Raw genomic sequence first — 16,551 nt, 5'->3', positions numbered from 1 at the left:
TTGGAATAAAATCAATAATTTTAGCTTTCTCTGGGAATGCCTTCTCACAACATCACAACAGGCGTCCCCGGTTGTGTTGTTCTAAAAATAGGATATGGCAGTCACTAGCTTTAGACGCGCGGTTATTACCTCAAATATTAGATTGTAGAGAGAGAGAGAGAGAGAGAAGGGAAAAAAAGTGAAATAAAAATTTGAGATATTAATCTCGGTGATATTTTAGAGTAGTCTAGCTAGTAGCCATTTGTATCCTTTGAAGTTATATAAAATGATGATACTCCAAAGAGATCAGCAGAAAAATCGCGTAAGTCAAAAGGTTTTATCATGCCAAAACACGCGTTAATCCCAATGGACAAGTAATTATTCTTAAATAATTAAGCCCATAATGTTAACTGGACGTAAAATGGTGTCCAGGATACACTGGGCAGTACATACCTGCAGAGGTACGAGAATTCTTCTAACGTTTACCCATGGAACTACAACTAATATTAATTTATCCTGTAAATTAATTAGGTTTAGTGGCATTTCTAGCTTTCATGAATTTAGGGACAGCGGCTCGTTGTTTCACCGATGAGGGATTTTTAAGCAAAAAGATTTTTAATGCCATGAATCAGCCTCAAACAAATAAGCACATATCAAAGGGTAATAAAAATAAATAAGTCATAGGATATAATATGCGTAATAACTTTATACTTGAACAATTTTTTAGTAAACCCAGAAATGACGAGACTTTTCGGATGTTGGTCAATTTTAAACAGTATTATATTTTTCCATTGCGCAATCTATTTAAGAAGTGTTGGGTGAGTAATGTTAAAAAAAAAATTGTTTAAAAATTAAAATTTTAATTATATTATTTTCATTGCTAGGACGATACCGATATTAATTTGCTCATTGTTACTATATCTGGGATATTTCTTATCAGAATGCGTCTATTTTAAAACTGGATCAGTTTTTGGATCCGCCATGTTCCCCATCGCGATATCCGGTAAAAAAAAAAACAATTTTTATATCAATTTCATTTTCCTATTAAAAATTTTAATTTTTTTTCTAATAACAATATTATTTTTGGGCCTATTTTTTCTTTTTATTAAAAAAGCGTTAACGTTAGTGTGGCTTTCAATTTCGATAACGAGAAAGTACTTATGGCGAACGGTGGAACCACCGGAAATTGACGAAGAGCAATTGATGAAGAAAAAAATACCAATTGCCAAATCTTCAAAGAAACATAAAATGGCTTGACAAAATTGAAGCTTGGGAGTTTCGTACAAACTCGTAAAAATATTCTTTACATTGTCATTTTTAATACCTATCTCTATTTAAATAAATAAATAAATAAAGGTTATGTTATAATAATATTCAATTTCATTAAAATATAACAAAACTGTTAATTGCCGACTTTTTTTTTACCTTCTTATTTTTCCCAAAGCTCTTAGAGCATTTTTAGCCGCAGTAACTTTTGCCATTTTCTTGTTAACTCCGACACCTCCAAATGTTTTAACTCCATTATCAGTTTCAATTGTTACTTTGACGGCGGTACGAGATTTTAGTTGAATGGGATCGTTAAATTTCAGTTTCTCCTTTTCAGGGTACATTTCCATCAAGTGTCTGATGGGATTAATAGGAATGCTTTTCCGGAATACTTCTAATAAATTAGAACAAAGCGGAAACATTCGTTCAATACAATTGGAGCACTGATACCATTTACACTCGAACGCCAGGCTACTTGGCGTACACGGTATCAACCATCCTTGTCTGAAAAATAAGTACATTAGGGGGACAAAATTAATCATTTATTACCTAGTTCATTGGCCATCATATTTTTAAAGATACGCCATACAGCGTTGAAGGAATAACCACTATCTAAGAAAATAGCACCAGCCAGGGATTCTATGACATCACCCAACGCTTTAGGAACTTCAATTTCTTCAGCAAATTCGCATTCATGTTCGCCAATCATAATGTTCTACGGATTATTTAAATCATTTTAAACTTCTTCGAATTATATGACCTAAGATGACAAATAAAATTACCACATCCTCCAGTAAATCTTGATACTTGGAAGATTTGACTTTTGTCGCAAACTTGTCAACAGCGTGAAGCAGACCGGGTGAAGCGTATTTCAAATACTTGTACAGATCGTATTTCACAGCCAAAACAGCGAAAAAAGCGTTATTTACCAACGCTTGTCTTAAGTCTGACAATTCTCCCGGACTAAAGTTCATTTTGTCATCATAAAGGTGTCGCGTTATGATAAAATCCAAAACAGCATCACCCAAAAACTCCAATCGTTGATAGCAATCCGTTACGTGGGTTCCATTATAAGACGTATGCGTGAAAGCTTGCAACAAGTACGATCTATCTTTAAACTTATATCCAATTTTGGACTCCAAATTTTCGAATCCGGAAAGTAATTGATCTAATCTTTCGTAGTCCCACGTTGTGTCTTTCAATAAAGCCGTTGTTGGTGGTGGTATCTTGGTGTAAGTAGCCTTTATACGGGGAATTCCCTTATTAAGTAGCTTCAACCTTTCTTCATCATCTCTCAGAGGTAACACTTTCAAACCCAGCCATGACATGAATAGTAAAGCTCCTTCGATGCCAGCAGACAAAACGTGCGCTCCAATTAGGGCTTCAACAAGGTCAGCAATTTTCTTATCACTTAAATATTGCAGAATTCTGAGTGAAAAGTGCACCTTATTCTCCGGAGACGCGCAATTTTCTTTACAGTTATCCTTAAGAAGTTTGGCTTGAATTTCGTCGGCGCTCAATTTCTTTATATCTTCAACGTTGCCGAGCATAAATAGATTTCGAACACTGGGTTTATACCGCGCGTAAGCTTCTTCCAGCCCTTCAATGACGTGAAAACCCGGAGGAAGGAAGGTCATAGTGGGCTCAAATTTGCTGTAAGTTAGAACCTCGTACAGCTTTAATTTAACTCCAATTTTGCATAGTTTCGAATTTGAAATTTCCCTCATTTTTAAGGCGGTTAGATAGCCTTCGTCAAAATTCGGGTTTACGTGGAAGGCGTACATGGATGTGGCATATTTTAGAAAGGCATCCCCCACTGTTTCTAATCTTTCAAGGTTGACGAAATCAGTCGCGTTAAGGGCAGTTACGGCCTGAAGTAAAAAGCCCAATGAAGGAAGTTTGGAAAATTCCGGGTCAGACTCGTCATCAAGTTTCAGAGTTGGTATTGTTGGCATTAGTGACTTCCTCTGTCTGAGATGGTAATCCTTGACTTCCTTATCTTCAGGATCATTCTCCGAATCAGAATCGCTATTAGTTAAAGATTCGGATTCAATCTCGGATACTTTCGGACTAATTAGTTTAGCATCTTCATCAATAACTTCTCCATAAGCGTAGTGATCAGCTTTCTTTTTATTTTCTTTCTTGGCAAGATTTTCATTAAAGAGCGTCCAGTTGAACACGATCGGTTCATTTTTAACCACCCTATTTTTTAGCCCAATGCCAGTTTCTTCAGAGACTTTTTCTCTTAAGTCGTGTATTAAAAGTAACGTATTAATCCTGTGTAAGATGATTGGCAGACAAACAGCCAACTTTCTCATTGAGGCTGGTGTGGCTTGTACTTCGCAGACCTCGACGGGCAGAAGAAATAACCGGTCGTATTTATTTCTAGTCGACGTGACGACCCCCATTCGATCTAAGTATTGAGGTACGGCTAACCAAGGTTTGTCGCAATAGAAACATTCCAACATTGGGTGAGATGGATCGAGATTCGAGACTTGATACTCTTTAGTAAAGTACGAAATGTAATCACTATATTTTCCATTAACAAATTCGGATTTTACAGTCTTGTCGAGTCTAATTTTGTAGACGTAAAGAGGATGCTTATTAAAAGTGGCGTGCGCTGGAAAAACTACCGCGTCTTCGTAGAGCTGGACAATATTTTCCTTATTGGAAATGACATTTGCAAAGCCAGCTTTTCGAATATTCTCTCTCAAAGCTAATTTTTGGTTTTTGGCGTATCTTTCATTAACCATGGTCATAAAGTCCCAGTCCAAGGTGAAACTCGTAGCGTCTCTTACAACGGCTCCGATGAAAAGGGAGTATCCGGCTCTTTCCAAGTCAAATATCAATAACTCTTCTTCCAGTTTCAATAGTTCAGTGAACGTGACTCTTTGAAATTCCCCTATAATCTTTCGCTTCTCAGCGGTGAGGATGATAGACTTATCAGAGTATGGGATAAGTTCGACCTCGAGTTTTCCAGCCATATTAAAAGCGTCAAACTTGCAAAGCTGAAACATTGTTCTCTTAATATTACGAGAAATAATGCTTCAACAACGAAAACTTACGGGTGGTAATGGTTTTAAAGATACAATCGCGTAGAATCGAGAAGAGCTTAAAGGATCTAAACGTAAAAAACTAGGGGCGTCTTCGCTCCCTGGTTTCAGTTCCTTAAGTTTCATGCTTATCATGTATACATAGCATTGGCTGCCAACTTTCGGAGGCACTCCATTAATAACGGGTGCGATCTAAATACAAAAACTAAGTCAACCGATTTACATAATATTTTGATGGTTAAAAGCAACCCTAACCTTTTTCAGATAACACTTATTAATCACTTCAGCGTTATTAACCACGCTTTCAACTTCATCATCCGGATCCTCTTCTGGAAGGAGTCTATGTTTCTTGGGTAAAAGGTGATCGTCATCTAATTCTCCAGCTTTGTGTAACTGCCGGCAAACTTCTAATGCGGCGGACATTTTAGCTAGGGTTTTGTTCGACATTTCCTTGCCTTGGACCCAATCTTTTATGATAGAACTCAGTGGCATTTTCATTTTACAGAGGAAATTTTTGGCGCTTGAACCTTCAACGGGGCATTCGTCAATATCTACTCTAGGCTTAGACCTCGTGAAGCAATCGTGAGGCAATAGTGAACAATATCGATGAACTATGCTTAGTGCTGAAGTTAAAGTAATGACGGGAGCGTCTTCACGGTCAAATGGCTTGTAAGGTTCTTCCATAATTCCACCCCTTAAATGCCTAGAGGAATCCAACTCATCGGGAACTTCTCTATCTTTGCATTTTTGAAGTAAAATCTTCTCAATGGTTTTGTAATTGACTAGGTCTTCCAGGAAACTTTTCTCCTCGCCTTTGGAATTGGGCAACATTATGGCGTAAATGGATGGCTTCGCGCGGGCCCTCCCTTTGGATTGCACGAATGACCTGTAGTCAGAAGGTGGGTCGTACCGAATAACCAAATTACAGCGAGGTATGTCCATCCCTTCTTCGATAACTGATGAAGCGACGAGTAAATTGATTTCTTTGTCCCGAAATTTTTGAAGAACAATGTTTTGTTTATCGCTGGTGAATGTTGTTTGTTTACCCTCGACTATGGACATTCCGTGTCCCACGACAAAATCAGTCTTCAAGAATCTATAAGCCGGATACTTTGATATTTCATGAATCCAAATGTTCAGAATATACGCGGTTACTCGTTTTTGAACAAAAATAATACCGCATAAACCTTCCTTATTAATGCCTGGTTTGTGAGCGAGTAGCAGGGCAGCCAACCTTTGGAGTTTATTGGACACATTTTGTAATACATAGGTTTGGGGTGAGCTCTTCATCATAATTGACTCGAATCTCTTTCGAACACTTGAAAGAGAGGTATTCAAGTTTTCGCACATATTTCTACTTTTCGTATCTTCTACCTTCGCTATAGTTTTCCCAAGTTCTTTCAGGTACTTTACAACTAATTGGTAAGCGCACCAGATACCCATTGTATTTAGAACCTCGCTAATTTCAACTACAAATTGTTTGCAATCGCGGTACGGGTGAAACATATCAGTATTGTCAGGATCGGCTTCTAATTTAACAGTTCCTTCTTCCCTAGCTTTATTAATGGTCATCTGAGCACTGTGGAGGAGAGCCTCTATATCCCTCAAGGTGCTATCACCCGAATCCATACTTGGTAGACTATAATAGTAAAGCAATTCTTTCGGCTTGGTACCATGCTCTTCGACACTAGTTACATCAGACGCTACAAGGGCTTTGCTCATCAATGTTCTTTCTAAATCTATCAAATGTTTCTCTAATTTACTAGATCTACACTTCCCATTCAAAACAGAGGCAGTTAGACCCATTATTCTTGGATAAGGTGGTTTATAGTTTACAAACAGCCTCATTATTTCGCTGTAAGGGTGGCTTTTAACAGCCCGGTGGCATTCGTCAAAGATAATCAAGTTGATTTTGGACAAACTTATGAATCCATGATTCAAAACATTACGAAAAACTTCCGCTACCATCACCAAAACATGGTTTTTATTAAAATGATCCATCCATTGCTCGGGACTCCATAAATCCACTCCTCTATCCCCGTAGAAACCATCCACAGTCAAATCTGTGAATCTTTCAATTACATTTTTCTGTTGAGAAACTAGAGGTACAGCAAAAAGCATTACCAAAAACCATATAATTCACGAGACATAGTAATAAACTTAAATGGGTGGAGAAGTTATCGTACCTGTTGGAACTAGAAATATAGTTCTTTTCCCTCCTTCATTTAGAGGAGGTCTTATCTGGTACGAGAACTCTTTTATCAACATTACACCTATGAAAGTTTTCCCTGTACCAGTACCCAGACATGCTATTATATTCTCTTTGATCGCGGCATCAAATAGCTCAACCTAATAATACATAACTTGGCTTATAGTTTACTGACAAGTGACAACAATAGTATATTCACTTATAAAATCATACCTGGTAATCCCTAGGTTCGAGTGTATCTTTGCTTTCTGCCATATCGATATCGTTCAAAGCTTATGTTGATTAACTTTAAAAGTATCAACCGTTTCCAGCGACTGAACTTTATGTTATTTAAAACGTTACTCGCGTTCTTCCATAACCGAAGATAATAATAATAATAATAATACCAAGAAGGGTAGTAATATTTATTTTGTAAAGTTACTACCGTACTGTATCGTACAAAACCGCCTACTTCCGCGACTAGCAGAACTAAAACTTGAAAAAAATTGAAGACAATAGACTCAGGCCACGTTTCCGACACTCCGGAAACTTAAACCAAAACTAAAAGCAAACGCGAAAATAAAACTTTGTAAACCTAAACCGCCGCTACGGCACCACTGTCGCCACGTGATCATAAGCCTGCCCAATCCCATAGCCTTCCTGATCACGCAACTCGCGGATGCAGAATACCCGTTCAAAAATTATTTTCCTATGCAAAACCCGGTTTTTTGCAGCTAATTCTGTAAATACTGGTTAAAATCTCTTGAAATATGAATGACATGTGTAAAATAACAGACCTCATTTTACACTTTTCATTGACATTTGAAGAGATTTGAACCACTAATTACAGAATTTACCAACGTGTACAATAACAATCTGGAGTCCTTTGATTTTTGGCTTGAAACGCGTGGTACCACTGTACCAAAGGTTAATGGTGACCTTGTTGTATAGATTCATGCTTGTACCCCATTTGTATAATATCTTGTACCCACCAGCGGAGAGAGTGATATGCCTATCCTCTAGCATGAAAAACAAATATCCTCATTTTATCAGTGGTTTTAACCTGTATAGTACAACTGAAGTACGAGCAATATCTATCCTCTTTGGTACGAGTAAAACAAATAAATAATACCAGAAGTATATAATACTTCTCTTCGAGAGAAGTGTACCACAAAGCGGGGTAAGTGTAACGTCGTTCTTTCCAACATCAGAGCATTTGGAGCAAGGTTACTAAACCAAATCACATACGCGATAAATTGTTCCCTCATCATTACTCTATTACGCTTAATTATTTGCCATGGCACGCTTGTGAATTTTTGTCCCATATCAAGATGAAGTTTGTGGGTTAATTGCTGAGGATTTAGTACCAAACAGTTATAGTGCGATGCCCATCTATAGTTTGATGAGCAGGAAAGCAAACAAAAAGGGTGAGCCTGGAAAGAATGACGTTACATAACTAAAGTATTAAGAGGATACAGAGTGTCATCCTTCTTCTATTATCCCCTTCTGATAATACGAGTTTTTGAACGATTTGACGGGCTTCTATAGTGTGAGCACACCGCGTCCGCGATCCAGAAGGCTATGACCTGTCAAACACCCCCCTCCATAGATTTTGTAATATATGACGTCACATTTCAGGCATGACATTCCCATTTCAAGTTTCATGGCGGGAAATTTTCAACACATAATTTAGAAACGAATTTTAATTGTTTTTGGTACATGTCTTATTGTTAGGGATATTCTAGTCCCCCTTTCAACTATTTCCCCGTCCTTTAGAGCCTTGCATGCCTGAAGATTGGCAATTTTATCACTGCAAATTAAATCACGAGTCCTTTCTGATATAGAGTGCAAATAATCAGTGTACATTTGATGTTTCAAAATTAAGAGGCTTCTGGGTTCCAGAAACAATGATGTTAAAAATCTCTCCTCCAAATTTGCTTCGCGCACCTGGAAAGGGTTTTAAAACTTAAAAGGAGCCATCGTAATAAAGGGATTATCATACTACATTTGTGGTCGCATCAGGAATTTTCTCATAAAATTCTAAGACTGTAGATGAGCCTACATTAATGGTGGTTATAGTTGGATAGAAAAGGGGCCCATCTTCGTGGGGCTAGTTTTGGAAATTTCCATTGAAATATGTTAGACCATTATATTTGAGCTCCAAGGGGCTAACCTACCATAATTCCTTGCCCCGCTTCATATTCGTTTACAAGAACATGATTCGGTTTTTTATCTTCAAATACATTTAGTTGCGCAATTTTATCTATGTATTTTGATAGCCACTAAATTGTAATGTGTTTTTTAATATGGAATAACCTTAACCCCATAAGTTCGTCACTAGTTACTGCGAGCTTGACATGAAGTGAGGTAGGTAAAGCGTGAAACGGTCAAAGCGACACCTGGTGAGGCGTTGTCAAAGGCTTAGTACAGACAAAATATGAAGATGGATTGCAAAACGGAGTGTAGTCAATTCTCGCGTTCGTCTTGAACTACTACTGGTTTGGCAGACTGTCCATCTTCCTATTTAGTCTGTACTAAGCCTTTGACAGAAACTCACCAGGCGTCGCTTTAGGAGAATCTATGACGTTTCACCTACGTCACTTCAAGTCAAGTTCTCAGTAACCAGTACGTGACAAACTTATGGAACCTATCTTATGAACTTATGCTATTTCCATTAACCCTAACCAACCATAGGCATTTTCTCAGAAACCATTCCTTTGGGGTGAGGTAGTCCACCCCAATTTTGAAGTCTGCGATTGGCTAATTGTACCCATTTGGGTTTAGGAGCTTTGTATATTTCTTTTAATAATATTTCTTCTTCTTCTTCTTTTGTTATAAAATTAGGTACATAATAAGCAGTTGAGGGAACCTTAACAAAATTGATTGTCAAGGTTAGTTGCGATATTTGCAGCGTTAAAGATTAATAAAGGTACCTCTTTAATGATGAATTCTTCCATTGTGACATATATTTTGTCAGATTAAATTTAATTACTCGCGTTTAGATCATTTAGTGTTTGAACAATGTTGACAAAGGCTCGGGCAGGGATGCCATATAAATTTGGCTTTCTAGCCAAGCCGATTTTCAAAATAGCCCAAAACCCGCCGAACCTCGCGAGTGGTTCAAAGTTAACGCCAAATAAAACCATATCTGTATAGGCTATTAGCGGTGAAAAGGGGTGTACTGTGTATCCCTCCCTCTGGGCGCGCTCTTGTAAGAGGGGATGCTGTACACGCACATTAAGGGGATGAATCTGAACTAAGATATAGAAGGTTATGACGTTTGCACATGTTGTACTGCCATTACTCTACAATTTCGGTAGAGAGGGAGTGAAGTACGTATCCCCCCCTTTGGGGGAAACTTTGTAATAGAGAATACTATTTGCCCCCCGTAAGGGAGATATCACTAAAGTAAGAGATAAGGGTTATGACGTTGCCAACTTGCCATAGATGAAAATAAATCACTATATAAATTTCACGCGAATCACTTATCGAAAGTAGCCCAATCGGAAATTTTACCGCCCAATCTGGCAACTATTTCCAATATTGCAGCAGACGCTTTCTCAAATATCGACAGCGCGGGAAATTGAAATATACGTTGTTCATGATAACTTTAACCTTGAGTACAATAATTATTGTACTTAATCTTATACACTATATACCGCGTAACTATTATCTTTACCAACAACCCAAGGAACATTTTCAATTCCTACAGTACTTGTCATAGGTCCTCCAAGTTCTTGACTTGAAGTGATTTGCAAGTGTACCCTAGACACCTTACCACAGTCTACTTGAAGTCCTTCACCTTCCAGTCCTTGTCCTGGGTTTCAATATCTTCTGGATGACTCGAACCCTAGACCTGTTTCCATACCACCCATTCCTATATCCTCTTGGTAGTAATTGTTGTCCTCCACCAGGGTCTTCTACCCTCGTGTCCTAGACCTGTTTACATACCACCCATTCCTACAACAACTCATGTCCTCTTGGTAGTAATTGTTGTCCTACATCAGGGTCTTCTACCCTCGTGTCCTAGACCTGTTTCCATACCACCCATTTTTACAACAACTCATGTACTCCATCAGGGTCTACTACCCTTGAGTCCTTGACACCTTACCACAATCTATTTGGAAGTCCTTAACCTTCCAATTCTTCGTCCTGAGTTTCAGTATCTTCTGAATGACTTCAACCCTAGACCTTTCCATATTATACCCATTCCTACAATAACTCATGTCTTCTTGGTAGTAATTCATGTACTCCACCAGGGTCTTCTACCTTTGAGTCCTAGACACCTTACCACAATCTACTTTGAAGTCCTTAACCTTCCAGCCTTTGTCCTGGTCTTCAGTATCTTCTGGATGACTTCAATCCTAGACCCGTTTCCATACCACCCATTCTTACAACAACTCATGTCCTCCACTAGGACCTTCTACCATTGAGTCGTAGACACCTTCCTTATCACAATCTACTTGAAGTCCTTAATCTTCCCGTCTTTTCAGTATCTTCTGGATGATACAACCAATTCCTACAACAACTAATGTCCTGTTGGTAGTCAATAGTCATTCATGTCCTCCGTCAGGGTTTTCTAACTCTTCTTACTATCCCTACCCGTACACTAACTCACTGATTCCGACAAAGTAACTAAAACAAAAATTTAACTTGTGTCTGAAATCAAATGGTTACGTTTTTTTTTTAATTACATGCATAGTCTATATACATGTACCCGGTTTGTGTACGTCACAATCAAAAGATTCTTTCGTTCATTCTAACACTATGACTGGAACCAAAAATTTATCAATTTATGACTGTAAAAAATTATACAAATTAATATTATTTTTTTAAGGGGCAAAACATTATAATTAGTCACTTAAACAATTATTAATAATTAATTAATTAATTATGGAATAATAAAAGTCTCTTCATTTCGCTTAAAGATGGCCCCCAAAATTAAAAGTATATTCTTTTTCATCATTTGGCAGAGAAGAAGCGACTTTTGACAAATTTACGAACGAAAGATGTTCAGGAAGGAAAAGTTAACTGGCTTTAACACCGAGTTTTTCCAACACTTTCACACCCTTCTCTAAATACTCTTCCCGGGACATCCAAAAGGAATCTTTGTCCTTCATAACTTCGGCTAAAACCGCACCACCGATAAACACCATATCTTTTCTTCTAGGTGGATCCTCAATTCTAATTTTCAGTTTCTGGAAAGAACACAAACAAAATAACGTATAATTTTCAAATTATAACGAATTTTTTTTTTATTTAAATCTCACGGCTAATTTTTGAACGTCGCCTTTGAGCACTCTCTCCAAATGAAGTTGTTTAATTTCTCTTTCTAAACGACTGGGAAGACCAGGGTACATGGTGGAACCTCCCGATAAGACAATATGTTTGTATAAATCGGGTCTCAAATCAATATCAGCGTTCTGAATAGTGTTAAAGACTAATTCGGCAATTCCTTGCCCTTCAACGTTGATTAAATGAGGTTGAAACAAAGCTTCCGGTGCCTCAAACCTCTCCCCTCCTAGTTTGATAACCCTACCATCCGGCAGCTAAGACAAAGAGCAACTTTTTAATCGCGTTTTTGGTATTAAAGGGGCTGGCCGGAGCTGTTGGGGTGAAGGGGGGTCAAACTGTTAGTTAGCATATAGAGTAGTATCGGCAGAGAGGGGAGTAGACTGTTTATCCCTCCCTCTAAGCGCGCTTTTGTAAGAGGGGATACTTTACGCGCCTGGTAGGGGGGGGGGTGACACTGAGCTAGAGCTAGATGTCAGTTCTACGTATGCAAACGTCATACCCTTCTATCTCTTAGCTAAGTGTCATCCCCCCTACCAGGCGCGTACAGTTACCCCTCTTACAAAAGCGCGCCTAGAGGGAGGGATACACAGTCTACTCCCCTCTCTGCCGACACTACTCTATGGTATGACGTTTGCATTGTAGAACTGACATTACTCTATTGCTTACCCGCCCACCGCGACGGTGGCGCCATTCCTTATGGCCAAAGAGCTGGGTGTTTTCCCCCTGAACTAAGGGCGGACTTCACCCCAACAGCGCCGGTTAGCCCCTTTAAAAAAATTAATCAAAGGACTAACTGTGTAAGATTCCACTAAAAATGTGGTTTCTAAAGCCAGTTTTTGTTCTTGCTCGATGTTATAACCAATGTAACATAATTTTTCCTTCATCATGCGAACTGTTTCAAAGTCAGCGGAATGATTAAAGGCATAGCCTCGCAATAAAAGTAACTACGGAATAAGGCAAAATCTTAATATCATTTTGGTTGAGAATTAAGGGTTCATACAACCGATTTCCCTGAGTTTTCCAGGTTTTTTTCCCCCCCATATATTTCCACCAGTTTTATACATTTTTCCCAATACATGGAGTAATAACAACAGGAGGGTTTCTATAGTTGAAGCAACACATTCAAAGCAAACTTACTCATACCTCAAAAATTTCAATGATTTCTCTATATTTTATTGTAAATTGAAATTTCCCCAAGTTTTCCAGATTTTTTCCTATATATTTCCCGGACTTTTCCCATACACGGAGTAATAACAATGGGGGGGGGGGGGTTACAATTGAAGCAGCCTCATCCAAGGAAACTTGCTCAAACATTTCCCTGATTTCCCTAAAGTTTTTTATAAATTGGAAATTTCCCAAAGTTTGTAGGTTTTTTCCTTGAGATTTCCAGGTTTTTTCCCCATATATTTCCCATAATTTCCCATTTTTTTCCCATACATGGAGGAATAACAATGGAGGGGGGGGGGGGATTTCAGTTGAAGCAGCCTCATCCAACCAAACGTGCTCAAACATTTCCCCCATTTCCCTAAATTTTATTATAAATTGGAAATTTCCCAGAGTTTCTAGGTTTTTTGTTTGAGATTTCCAGGTTTTTTCCCATATATTTCCCAGTTTTCCATTTTTTTCCCAACATTTCCGAGTTTTCCAGGTTTTTCCCAATACATGGAGTAATAACAAGAGGAGTGGTTTTTTCTATTTTTTGTAGTTCAAGCAACCCCTTCAAAGAATACTTACTCAAACCTCAAATTTCCCTGAATTTTATTATAAATTTGAAATTTCCCAGATATTTCCAGGTTTTTTTCCCATTTATTGCCATGTGTTTTCCAGGTTTTTCCCCATATATGAAGTAATAACAATGGGAGTGGTTTTTTTATAGTTGAAGCAACCCCTTCATAACAAAGCTACTCAGACCTCAAAACTTTCCCTGAATTTTACTGTAAATCTGAAATTTCCCTGAGTTTTCCAGGTTTTTTCCCAATACATGGAGTAATAACAACAGGAGTACTTTTTTCAGTAGTTGAAGCAACCTTACTCAACCCACAAAAATTTCCCTGAGTTTTCCAGGTTTGTATGAACCCTGTGAGGTAAAGTTTTTGGGGATATTATACTTTGATTAAATATCTAGTAATATCCCTGCCAGCAATATCGAGTCTTCTAGTTAAATGGGGAAGTGCAAAACCTTCATAAACAGGGCATATATGAGTAACACCGTCACCGGAATCAACAACAATTCCAGTTAAAAGGCCTAAAATGAAGAAAAACAATAATTAATAGATTAATACCAATAATAAAAGAGTACCATTTCATTTATACCTTGAGCATATAACGTTAAAACAGCTTGTATGGCTATATAAGCTCCGGCAAACTGATATTTTTCAAACATGACCTTTAAAAAGAGTCAAAGTTACGTTAATAAGTGACTATCCTGCAAATAACAAACTGTATTGTTACTTCTATCATCTTTTCACGGTTTTTCAAAGGATTCATAGGTGGTTCGGTCAACAAGACCTTACATTCCTTTGGGTCAATGTTCATCTTATTTGCACCAAAAGTGTAGTCCCAAACGTGGCACATATCATCCCAGTTTCGTACTATGCCATTTTCCATAGGGTAAGCTACTTCCAGCATGGAACGCAATTTACTAGCTTCATCTCCAACCATTAAATCCTTCGTAAAAACATAAAATTTCGCTTCATGAACTCAATGAAAAACAAAATTAAAAATATACGGACATTAACAAAACAATCCATGCCCATGCTAAAATAAGAACCAAAAATGACTAAAATTTCCCTAAATTTAGGGAAACATTTTTTGTAGACGAATAAGAGATATAATCAGAGGTGCACGCATGATTATTGCAACCTACTCACATGATGACTATCAGAAGTAACTTCCTTGAAGGCAATAACATAAAATTTAACATGTTTCACCCCAATACCGTAATAAATAACAATGCCTGATTGCTCATAAATAATGCATCTATTTGTTTTTTTAAGAGATTATGGCTTTAAAAGGTTATAATTACCTTCACTTCAATATCTCCTATTCGGTTAACAGCTCTAATAATTGGCCGACCAACCATTGATGGGAAGGTAAATGCTGGAAAATTATCTCCAGCATATCCACATTTGACAAACTAATTCGAATATTTTAAACAACTAATTAGTAATTAGCTTTGACATTGATTCAGAATCATCATTATGTTTGGCCTTTCTTAATCTTACCCCTGTTCCATTATCGCAGACAATAACCTTCCTTCCCTGACTATCCATAATAACGATGACTTAAAATTAATTAAGACTTTTGAAATGACATAAAAGCAATATTGAAAAATCTGTAATTAAAAATTTTTTCGTAATTTATACTTTTAAACTAGTGTTCAAACTTTTTAAATTGTCAGTTGCTAAGCCTTGGTTGGTTGAAATTATTTTAATTTATGAAGAAGCCAAGGCTTAGAACCAATTTGAAAAAATTAAACTTTCGCTAATAAATGAACAATTTTACCTATAAAGACGCTATATTTGTTTACTGAATGTTCAGTTCTGATATAATTGCACCAAAAATTCACTGGCTAACAAGAAAATTTATATTAAAATAACATTTTACTTGTTACGCCCCGTAAAATTCCACCATTACCGAACGCCGGTAAAATTTTTCCACCCACTCACCCACCCACTGAAAGTTGTAATTGATTACGTCATTTGCTTATGGTGAACGGAAGTCACGCCCGTCACCGGAAATTGAATAATCTTTTAAGAATTTTTTTTTTAAGGGAGAGGTTATTCAACAACATAATTTAATGCATTGTAAATATCAAAACAATTTCATAAAGCTACAAATTACTACAATTTACAATGTTATTCTTAAAAATAATATATTGTACACCTTGATAAATCCTTTGTAGATGCTTCAAGGGTGGAAGAGTGTACTAAATTAAATTAGTTCAGGAATATATTAAAATTACTGTTAAATTTTTGAATGAAAATGAATTTATTACTTGAAAGAGTGGTATAATACTTTCTTCACTGGAATTTTTACTTTTGACAAACACCGCTAAGTAGAATAAAACCCTATGCTGAAAATACAGATACATGGTGTATTGATAAAATAAAAATTTAACGTAAACTTGATATTATATTTATATACCACTTTAACTCCCTCCACAATTGCAATGTCTTTAACATTCTGACTGTGAATAAATGTTGATACTTGGTTCCCAAATATGAATTTCGTAGTTATTTGTATTCCTATTGAAGCCATTACTAGAAGAGATTCTATACAAAAATAATGAAACTTGCATGGTCAACTCAAGATTCGCTTGTTACAAGAATAACACCATATATTTAACCTTCTTTGACTCTGTAGTATAATCTCATCAAGAGAACGCTTATTAGAAATAATGTTACGACGCTTAATAAACTTAGATCCTGCATTAAAAGGGTTTATATTAAAATAGATCGCAATTTAATAGAGCCTGGCTTTGTTTACATTGCTATAGAGTTCGTAATAAAAGGCGGGCAATGAAAAAACTGTAGTTAAAATCATCCATCTCGTAATGCTGAAAGGTTCTCGTTCGATTATGTATTCGTTACAAGTAATATCGTTATTAAAATTATTAATATTGAGCAACATTTTATGAGAAACTGGGCTAGACCCTCATACACATCCAACCATTTCAAAACCCGCGCGGCCACTCCTGTGACCCTGTCTGCAAAAAGTAGAAAAAGTTCAACTCATAGGTGGCGATAAAAACGGTGAAGCCTTTTGATT

At 37.1% G+C, this 16,551-nt stretch overlaps 5 protein-coding genes across 7 annotated transcripts; 1 reads left to right on the top strand and 4 right to left on the bottom strand.

Annotated features, from left to right (window-relative positions):
• Positions 1–105: 105 nt before the first annotated feature.
• On the top strand, positions 106–1,385 carry LOC149717325 (ergosterol biosynthetic protein 28 homolog). 2 transcript variants are annotated; one of them, XM_089838220.1, is made up of 6 exons: positions 106–301; positions 377–440; positions 511–639; positions 707–797; positions 864–982; positions 1,094–1,385. In XM_089838220.1, exons 1-6 carry the CDS (start codon positions 266–268, stop codon positions 1,234–1,236), a joined length of 582 nt encoding a protein of 193 aa, XP_089694346.1. In that variant the 5' UTR covers positions 106–265; the 3' UTR covers positions 1,237–1,385. The 2 variants fall into 2 exon arrangements, with proteins under 2 accessions (XP_089694346.1, XP_089694338.1); XM_089838212.1 differs by having other exon boundaries at positions 864–1,385.
• Positions 647–7,611, bottom strand: LOC149717324 (endoribonuclease Dicer-like). Its single transcript, XM_089837930.1, has 8 exons — positions 6,721–7,611; positions 6,486–6,647; positions 4,554–6,407; positions 4,311–4,490; positions 2,028–4,253; positions 1,795–1,960; positions 1,405–1,639; positions 647–1,309 (listed from the first exon to the last, which is right to left on the bottom strand). Exons 1-8 carry the CDS (start codon positions 6,760–6,762, stop codon positions 1,297–1,299), a joined length of 4,878 nt encoding a protein of 1,625 aa, XP_089694056.1. The 5' UTR covers positions 6,763–7,611; the 3' UTR covers positions 647–1,296.
• A 563-nt stretch (positions 7,612–8,174) lies between these two features.
• Positions 8,175–9,644, bottom strand: LOC149717323 (putative RNA/DNA demethylase ALKBH6). Of its 2 annotated transcripts, none has more exons than XM_089838232.1 (5): positions 9,420–9,644; positions 9,176–9,355; positions 8,664–8,768; positions 8,489–8,596; positions 8,175–8,433 (listed from the first exon to the last, which is right to left on the bottom strand). In XM_089838232.1, exons 1-5 carry the CDS (start codon positions 9,441–9,443, stop codon positions 8,176–8,178), a joined length of 675 nt encoding a protein of 224 aa, XP_089694358.1. In that variant the 5' UTR covers positions 9,444–9,644; the 3' UTR covers position 8,175. The 2 variants fall into 2 exon arrangements, with proteins under 2 accessions (XP_089694358.1, XP_089694365.1); XM_089838239.1 differs by having other exon boundaries at positions 8,492–8,596; positions 9,420–9,642.
• A 1,489-nt stretch (positions 9,645–11,133) lies between these two features.
• Positions 11,134–15,437, bottom strand: Arp2 (Actin-related protein 2). The gene is made up of 9 exons (XM_089838095.1): positions 15,286–15,437; positions 15,006–15,115; positions 14,807–14,917; positions 14,233–14,448; positions 14,095–14,167; positions 13,890–14,026; positions 12,576–12,725; positions 11,757–12,035; positions 11,134–11,684 (listed from the first exon to the last, which is right to left on the bottom strand). The coding sequence occupies exons 2-9, from the start codon at positions 15,051–15,053 to the stop codon at positions 11,514–11,516; spliced, it is 1,185 nt and encodes a 394-aa protein (XP_089694221.1). The 5' UTR covers positions 15,054–15,115; positions 15,286–15,437; the 3' UTR covers positions 11,134–11,513.
• Positions 15,438–15,546: 109 nt separating this feature from the next.
• On the bottom strand, positions 15,547–16,502 carry PIG-H (Phosphatidylinositol glycan anchor biosynthesis class H). Its single transcript, XM_089838289.1, has 5 exons — positions 16,270–16,502; positions 16,130–16,208; positions 15,928–16,055; positions 15,779–15,856; positions 15,547–15,709 (listed from the first exon to the last, which is right to left on the bottom strand). Exons 1-5 carry the CDS (start codon positions 16,411–16,413, stop codon positions 15,614–15,616), a joined length of 525 nt encoding a protein of 174 aa, XP_089694415.1. The 5' UTR covers positions 16,414–16,502; the 3' UTR covers positions 15,547–15,613.
• Positions 16,503–16,551: the final 49 nt, after the last annotated feature.

Source organism: Phalangium opilio, unplaced genomic scaffold (genome assembly GCF_054372755.1).
Source record: "Phalangium opilio isolate 3A_F unplaced genomic scaffold, DU_Popi_V2 ptg000003l_1, whole genome shotgun sequence".
NCBI classification, from domain to species: domain Eukaryota; kingdom Metazoa; phylum Arthropoda; class Arachnida; order Opiliones; family Phalangiidae; genus Phalangium; species Phalangium opilio.
Note: the sequence above shows the minus strand (reverse complement) of the source record. Positions and strands in the feature narration are given on the sequence as shown.

Excerpts from the sequence above, each read along its gene's own strand:
- PIG-H (XM_089838289.1), bottom strand. The coding sequence starts at position 16,413 with ATGTTGCTCAATATTAATAATTTTAATAACGATATTACTTGTAACGAA. Across the intron at positions 15,857-15,927 it reads TTGTGGAGGGAGTTAAAGTG|CATAGGGTTTTATTCTACTT; the intron begins GTATATAAATAT and ends CTGTATTTTCAG. Across the intron at positions 15,710-15,778 it reads GTATTATACCACTCTTTCAA|TACACTCTTCCACCCTTGAA; the intron begins GTAATAAATTCA and ends AATTTAATTTAG.
- LOC149717324 (XM_089837930.1), bottom strand. The coding sequence starts at position 6,762 with ATGGCAGAAAGCAAAGATACACTCGAACCTAGGGATTACCAG. Across the intron at positions 4,254-4,310 it reads CTTTAAAACCATTACCACCC|CTTTGCAAGTTTGACGCTTT; the intron begins GTAAGTTTTCGT and ends ACAATGTTTCAG. Across the intron at positions 1,640-1,794 it reads TATGATGGCCAATGAACTAG|AAGTATTCCGGAAAAGCATT; the intron begins GTAATAAATGAT and ends CTAATTTATTAG.
- LOC149717323 (XM_089838232.1), bottom strand. The coding sequence starts at position 9,443 with ATGGAAGAATTCATCATTAAAGAG. Across the intron at positions 9,356-9,419 it reads AAGAATTCATCATTAAAGAG|GTTCCCTCAACTGCTTATTA; the intron begins GTACCTTTATTA and ends AATTTTGTTAAG. Across the intron at positions 8,434-8,488 it reads CTGATGCGACCACAAATGTA|GTGCGCGAAGCAAATTTGGA; the intron begins GTATGATAATCC and ends AACCCTTTCCAG.
- Arp2 (XM_089838095.1), bottom strand. The coding sequence starts at position 15,053 with ATGGATAGTCAGGGAAGGAAGGTTATTGTCTGCGATAATGGAACAGGG. Across the intron at positions 14,168-14,232 it reads ACCGTGAAAAGATGATAGAA|GTCATGTTTGAAAAATATCA; the intron begins GTAACAATACAG and ends CTCTTTTTAAAG. Across the intron at positions 12,036-12,575 it reads TTTTAGTGGAATCTTACACA|CTGCCGGATGGTAGGGTTAT; the intron begins GTTAGTCCTTTG and ends TCTTTGTCTTAG.
- LOC149717325 (XM_089838212.1), top strand. The coding sequence starts at position 266 with ATGATGATACTCCAAAGAGATCAGCAGAAAAATCGC. Across the intron at positions 302-376 it reads GAGATCAGCAGAAAAATCGC|CCCATAATGTTAACTGGACG; the intron begins GTAAGTCAAAAG and ends TAAATAATTAAG. Across the intron at positions 441-510 it reads GGCAGTACATACCTGCAGAG|GTTTAGTGGCATTTCTAGCT; the intron begins GTACGAGAATTC and ends TAAATTAATTAG.